Here is a 7,396-nt window from a genome sequence, read left to right as displayed (position 1 = left end):
CCAGCGCAGAGCTGGGCCCAGGCCTGGCGCTGGACGAGTGGCTGCCGCACCTCGAACTTGGCTGGCACAAGTTGCTCGGCTTGTGGGAGGCGCGCAGGGAGGCGCTAGTCCAGGCGCACGTCTACCAGCTCTTCCTGCGAGACCTACGCCAGGCGCTGGCCGTGCTGCGCAACCAGGTGCCAGCTTGGGGGTTCACGCGGGTCCGGGTCGGGGTCCGAGACTGTGCGGAACTGGCGCGACAGGGAAGTGAATGGAGGCGTGTGTTTGCGGGGACCATTGGGTTTGTGGTCTATTGGAGGTGAGTGGAAGTGGGGAAAGTATCTGGTATAGATAGTTGCATGTGTGGATCATCCGGTGTGAACATGTGTGGGCATGCGTGTAACAGAATTTGAGGATTAGGACGGGAGGGTTGATGTCTTAGCTGAGGTGACTAACAGTTTGTGGGCCATCCTGAGTGAGTAATGCACTTGGCTGTTCCTTGGAGTGGCTTCCTGCATTTGTGACTTATCTGGAAGGAAATGGAGTACGATGACTGGTGATGGTTAATGGGGTTCAAAAAAAATCTTGGGGTGGATAATCTTTATCCTAACAGGACAGAGGGTAAAAACTATGGAAGGAGGTAATTCAGGCAGAGAGATTATTTGGATCAGTAAATGATTGTGGATCATGAGGTGTGGGTGCTTAGATTAGCATATGATCTTATTGGGGCTGGCAGCTTGCAGGTTCTCCGGAGGCGGTGACTGTGTTTGTAGCCGAGGAATCAAGTGTGCTGGTTCTCTGGGAACAGCGATCCAATTTCGAGATCATTCTGGCTTGGGAACCAAGTTTGGGATTTGGGCAAGATGGAACACCAGTTTTCAGATTGTCCAAGAGTAGGGCCAACTTCCGGGGATCATTTGAGAAAGAGTGACCACCAGTGCTGGTCACCTAGAGAAAGCTGACTTAGTGGGAGGATTATCTGGGGGGACAGACGGGAGCCCCTAGATCAGTGGTTCTCAACCTGTGGGTCGCGACCCCTTTGGTGGTCGAACGATCCTTTCACAGGGGTCGCCTAAGACCATCCTGCATATCAGGTATTTACATTACGATTCCTAACAGTAGCAACATTACAGTTATGAAGTAGCAACGAAAATAATTTTATGGTTGGGTCACAACATGAGGAACTGTATTTAAAGGGCCAGAAGGTTGAGAACCACTGCCCTAGATTCATGGAGTTACTAAACATTGGAGCTGAGGTGGTCTTGAGAGACCCTTTCTGACCCGCCCCCCCCCCCTTTTACCAGTTCCATCTTTATCAATTAACCAAATATTTACTAAGTGCCTCCCCAGTAGGAGGCACTCCTGAGGGGCTGAGAACACATAAGGAAACAAAATACAAAATTCCACCTGCACATGGCTGGCATTCTAGTGTGTGTGTGTACATATGTGGGGGAGGAGACAATAAATGAGTAAATGCATATATGATATTATGTCAGGTATATGCTATAAATGATAAAGCAGGGGGAAGGGATATGGCTGGGGTGGGAAGGGTGATATTTCTGGCAGAGATCTGAAGAAAGTGAAGGAGCCAGCCATGGGTTATCTGGAGGGACAGACTACCGGACAGAGGAACCAGCATGAGCAAAGGCCCTGGGTGGGGTGGGACCATACCTGATGCGTTTGATGCCAGAAGCAAGAGGGAAGAGAGCGGTGTTGGAACCCAGGCTGGCCACCTCTCCCAGGTCCTGGAATGGGGGGGTGGGGGTGGGGAGGGTATCTGACCTGTGCACCACCCTTCCCAGGAGCTGGCACTGTCAGGTCTGGAGCTCCCGGGCACAGTGGAGTCGGTGGAGGAGGCATTGAAACAACACCGGGATTTTCTCACCACAATGGAGCTGAACCAGCAAAAGATGCATGTGGCCGTGCAGGCGGTGGAGGGCCTGCTGAGGCAGGGCAACATCTACGGGGAGCAGGCCCAGGAGGCTGTGGCCCAGCTGTTGGAGAAGTAGGTCCCTCAGTCCCAGGGGCAAGGGGAGGGGTGAGGAGGCCAAGGTTCCGCTCCTTTCTACCACAGCTTCTGCTTTTCTGCCCCTCTCTGATTTCTATTTAATTCTATATTGCTTTTAGATTTTATTTAAATTGACATTTTGTGAAAAGGTAACTAACTGGTGGTTGTCAACCCAAAGATACAAGAGGATATATGATGAAAAGTTTCTCTCCGAGCCCTGCCCTCAGCCTGGGATAGCTGGGCTGGTTGTGAAAATGTTACCATATCTTCCTGGATGCCCCAAATCTGCCCTGCTGTTCTGGCCCCTCCCTGGGAACCCGGGACATCCCCGGATTCCTAGCTCATGGCCACACACAGGTCCTGTCCCAGCTTTTCAATGGGATGGTGTCCCCTGCTGTGCTGGTTGTCAAATATTGGGAAAGAACATCGGCTGGTTCTCTAGGAAGTGGTATGCAGAGTGTGTGTTTGTGTGTCACTATCTACCTGTCACCGCTGCCCTGTCTCTTGACTGTCCTTGTACTAATCAAGCAAAGACATTTATTGAGCATCTACTGTGTGCCAGGCACTATTCTAGACCCTGAACAAAGCAAAACAAAATCTCAGCTTTCAGGTAGAGTCCTTTATAGGGTTTCCTCCAGACCCACTTCCTTGTCACTCTCACTGTTTCTGCCCCTCCTGGTGACCCCAGATTTCCCCTCTCTGCCCTGATCCAGGCTGGCAGAGGGCTCAGCGGCCCTCCTTGTGTCTTCTCATCTCTTTTTTTTAAAAAAATATTTGTATTGATGTCAGAGAAGAAAGGAGAGAAAGATAGAAACATCAATGATGGGAGGGAAACATTGATCGGCTGCCTCCTGCACGCCCCCAACTGGGGATCGAGCCTGAAACCCAGGCTTGTGCCCTGACCTAAAATCAAACCATGACCTCCTAGTTCATGGATCGACTGATGCTAAACCACGGAGCCACACCGGCGGGCATGTCTTCCCATGGCATGATGGAAAGCACACCTGTTTACCACCATCCACACCCCAAGGCCCCAGCCTCCTTTTCCGAGGCTGGAGCTTTCTAAAGGAAACTTTTAAGGGGATTCTGGTCCTGAGGCCGAAAACTCATGATCCAGTGTCCCCCACTCCAGGCCTGACCCTTCCTTCGTCTCGTGTTTCTTTTTTTTGTTTGTTAATCCTCACCAGAGGATATTTTTTTCAAGCTTTTCCGAGAGAGTGGGAGGGAGGAAGGAAGGGAAAGAGGGAGGAAGGGAGGGAGGAAGAGAGAGAGAGAGAGAGAGAGAGAGAGAGAGACATCGATGTCAGATACAAATATTGATCCATTGCCTCCCCAAGCACCCTGATGGGAATCAAACCCGAAACCTAGGCATGTGTCCTGACCCGAATTGAGCTTTCAACCTTTTGGTGCCCGGCGGGGGGGGGGGGGGGGAGACCCCACAACCCAGGTACTTGCCCTTGACTGGGGAATCGAACCTGAGACCTTTTGGTGTGTGGGCCGATGCTCTAACCACTGAGAAACACCTGCCAGGGCTATCTCTCTCTTTTTAAAAAAATATATATTTTTATGAATTTCAGAGAGAAAGGGAGAGGGAGAAAGAGATAGAAACAGCAATGGTAAGAGAGAATCATTGATCAGCTGCCTCCTGCATGCCACCTACTAGGGATTGAGCCTGCAACCCAGAATCGAACCCAAAACCCTTCAGTCTGCAGGCTGACACTTTTTCCACTGAGCCAAACAGCTAGGGCATGGGCTGTCTCTTATTTCTTGAGTGCCTGCTATATGCTGGGCCCTGCAGAACTGAGGAGGAGGAACCTGAAGGATGGTCATTCTCTGCTTCACTCTACATCCCTTTTCAGTCATTGGTTGCTCCTTTCATTCTGTTGTTTATTCATTTATTCTTCAGCCAATTAAACAGGTAGAGTCTGTACTGTGTTCTGGGCCCTGTGTGGGGCAGAGCAGTGACCAGTACAGGACACGATTCCTGCCCTCACAGAGCTCGCCCACTGTCTGACAAGGATGGCCCAGAGTGATCGGGGCCAGGATGAGAGAACTGCAGGGGGGCTGTGTGAGCCCAGAGGGTGCATCTGCCCAAGGCTGGTGCTGGGTGAGGCTGGGAGCACAGCAGGAATTGAGACAGACCCAATTCTTGCACCCCTCCTCCCAGCTCCCAGTTATTTACCGGTCTAGGGATGGCTTTCCCATCAGGTAGAAGTGATAAAACATCCGTTCATGGAGGGAGGAATTACTGTCCACACACAAGTGGGGCACAACCATGCAGAGCTGGGGACTGGGGCCCTGGGTTGAGACAGAGTCAGATCCTAGTCCCAGCTCCGCCCCTCAACCTGTGAGATTCTGGGCAAGTCACTTAGTCTGTCTGTGGGCCTTGCCTAGCCTGGACCCTGGCCCAGCCTGGGTGCCAGGTGCTGTCCTTATCTGCATATTGCACATGAAGCTTAGAGAGGGTCATTAACTTGCTCAAGGTCACAGCCAGGAAGTGGCCCAGATGGGATTTGAACCATGCCATTTTTCACCCTCCTGGAGGTTTTCCTCATCCTGAGGACTGATGGTTGACATGTTGACTGGTGATGGCCTGGAGGGATTGATTTCAGTTCATTTTCAGAGGCATTTGATCGGCTTCTGAGCTGAGTCTGGGCATGAAAAAGTCAGTCCGCTTCTTGTTTGTCTCTGGCCCTTCCTATACTTTCTTCCAACTGTGCCCTGGCTCTCTGCAACTTTTTCTCACCTGCTCTATCTGGCCTCCAGCAGCCTCGATCTACCTGTGCATCTCTGTGTCTCTTTCCTTCTCTCTCTCTCTCTCTCTCTCTCTCCCTCTCCCTCTCCCTCTCCCTCTCCTTGTTTTTCTGCCTTCACTGCTCTCTCTCTCTCTCTCTCTCTCTCTCTCTCTCTCACACACACACACTTTTGTTTCTGTCATCTCTTTCTCTGTCTCTCATTCACTCATTCATTCATTCATTCATTCATACATTCAACAAATATGTATTGAGTACCTACCATGTGCCAGACTCTTTTCCTAGGCATTGGGGATACAGCTGTGAACAAAACAGACCAAAATTCCTGCCCTCATGGAATGACATCCTCCTAGGGGAGAAAGACAAGATAAACAAATAGCATATACATTGTGCTAGTGTTAAATGCAAGGAAGAACCGTAAAGAAGGAAAGAAGAAAGTGTTGGGGAGTGGTAAGAAAGGCCTCACTGAGAAGGTGACATTTGAGTAAATGTCTGGGAGAAGAGCATTTCGGGCAGAGAGGGCAGCCAGCGGCAGGCCATGGGGTGGGAGTGGCTTGTTCAAGGCGCAGTGAAATTAGATGCTCCCAGCCCCTCCACCAGGCCTCTTGGGCACTTTGCCCTACACTGTGGGCCTGGGGCCTGGGGCCTGGGGCCTGGGTCCAGTCTGGTCAGTTCACTCAGGCCAAGGGTCTGCCCCTCCTTGCTGGCACACCGGTCCACCCTCCAGTAGCTCCAGCCCCTCTTTTCCCCAGGCCCTGCTCTCTTCTCTCTGTTGCACCTCTCTCTCTCTCTCTCTCTCTCTCTCTCTCTCCTCTACTGCTGCCTCTCTTTCTGTCTCTGGCAATAATACTGCTTCATTTCTTTCCTTTCCTTTTCCTATTTTCTCTCTACCTCGGTCTCTTTCTTTTTGTCTGTAGGTCTCTGTCAACCACCCCCCTGGAGGTCTTTGCTTATTTCTTTGTCTCTGGTCTTGTGTCTATGTGTGTCTCTGTTTACCTCTCTCTAGGCCTTTACAATCTCTCTCTCTCTCTCTCTCTGAGTCTATCTCTCCCTCTTAATCTCTCTCTAGGTGTCTCTCACTAAGTTTTCTGTTATCACTGTCTGTATCTGTTTCTTCCTAGATGTCTGTGTGTCTGTCTTTCTCTCTCTGCACCTCTCCACCTCTGTCCCTGTCTCTACCCCACTGATGTTTCTTTGCCTCTTCCCCTATTCCCACCTTGCTGTCTTCTCCTCCTCCTCCTCCTCCCTGCCAAGCCCCATGCCCTCCCTCACAGCCCTACTGCCTGTGCTCCCACTCAGGTTTTCCCCAGTCCCGATCTCCCCATCCTTAGGAGCCAAGAAAACCAACTCCGGGCCCACCAGTGGATGCAGAAGCTACACGACCAACTTGAGCTGCAGCACTTCCTCCGAGACTGCCACGAGGTAGGAATTACAGCTGTGCTGGGCACAGTGACTTCTTTCCTAGGGAGGAAAGTGCTCCGGGGCAGAGGGGCGGTGGGGGTGGGGACGCCCCGTCTAAGTGGGTCGCCAGGCGACGTTCACGCCAAGCCACCGGGAGGCACACGCGGAGCCTGGCTTCCGTGCGCATGCTCCGTAGGTTCCTCCCCCGCCAACGCGGGCTTTGGGGAAGGAGGGAGGGATCCCGGGAGCCCCTGGCAACGGTGCGCGCGCCCGCGCATTCCGGTCCCGCGGGATTGTGCGCCGATCTCACCTTTCCTTTCCTCTGGTGATTTGCAAGAAGCGCGCTGCTGCCTGCAGGAGAGAGGAGGGAGAGACTGGAGGGGGTGAGGGGAGCGTGAGTGGACCAGCAGCCCGGAGCGCAACTTCGGGCACAGATGGTCCAGAAACAAGCCTTTGCCCCTTTAAAAGCGTCCAAGAATCAAGCTCTGCCCCCTTAGAGATGATCTATACACCCATAAGGATCGCCCCAAATCAGATCCCTTCTCCATTCATTAGAGAAGGTTCAGGAGTCACACTGCTTCCCCCTCCGCCCCCTGCATCCCATAGAAACGTTTTGGATTCTGACCACATTAGAGATGGCCAGAGATGGCCCCATAATAGAGATGGTTCCGGCCTCATCCATCTACCTGACCCAGAATCATTGCCCTCCCCCCACATGATGATCCAGTACCTAAGTTTCCCCAACCAAGGGCGGTTCAGGAGCTAGGCCTGATCCCCCCATTGAAGAGGGTTAAACTGTTCTCTCACGTTTGAAACCCCCACTCCCACATAACTGAAGCTTATTAGAGATGGGTCTGGGCCTCAGGAAGCCCACTGGAAATGGATTCAGGAACTCCCGGTCCCTGTCCTTCCCACTGGATATTATTCTGGACTGGAGTTTTATAGATGTTCCACACCCCTCCCCCTCCTCTACCCCTGTGACCGAGGTATCCCGGAGTCTGAGCCCCTTCCCATTAGAAATGGCTCAGGAGCCCATCCCACCCCACCCCATACTCCCCACCTCACGTAGGTAGCCCAGGGCCTAGACCCCGCTCCCGACATTTCATTTGGCCCAGCAGTTCCTTCCCCGTCTCATGGTGAGATGGTTCTGGACCAAGTAGCAATCACCTGAGAGGGCACAGAACCCCCACCCCCATGTTCCTCCACCCCCAACTGGGGCCCTGCAAGGAGGCTGGCATGGAGGCAGGCAGGGGGC

At 52.6% G+C, this 7,396-nt stretch overlaps 1 protein-coding gene across 1 annotated transcript in view; it reads left to right on the top strand.

Annotated features, from left to right (window-relative positions):
* SPTBN4 (spectrin, beta, non-erythrocytic 4) overlaps nt 1-7,396 on the top strand; it is a 79,550-nt gene that overhangs the window by 38,628 nt on the left and 33,526 nt on the right. The window contains 3 exon segments of the mRNA XM_014541695.1: nt 5-176; nt 1,782-1,984; nt 6,072-6,162. Coding sequence (XP_014397181.1) covers nt 5-176; nt 1,782-1,984; nt 6,072-6,162 — 466 coding nt within the window.

This window comes from Myotis brandtii, unplaced genomic scaffold (assembly GCF_000412655.1).
Source record: "Myotis brandtii unplaced genomic scaffold, ASM41265v1 scaffold277, whole genome shotgun sequence".
Taxonomy (NCBI): domain Eukaryota; kingdom Metazoa; phylum Chordata; class Mammalia; order Chiroptera; family Vespertilionidae; genus Myotis; species Myotis brandtii.
Note: the sequence above shows the minus strand (reverse complement) of the source record. Positions and strands in the feature narration are given on the sequence as shown.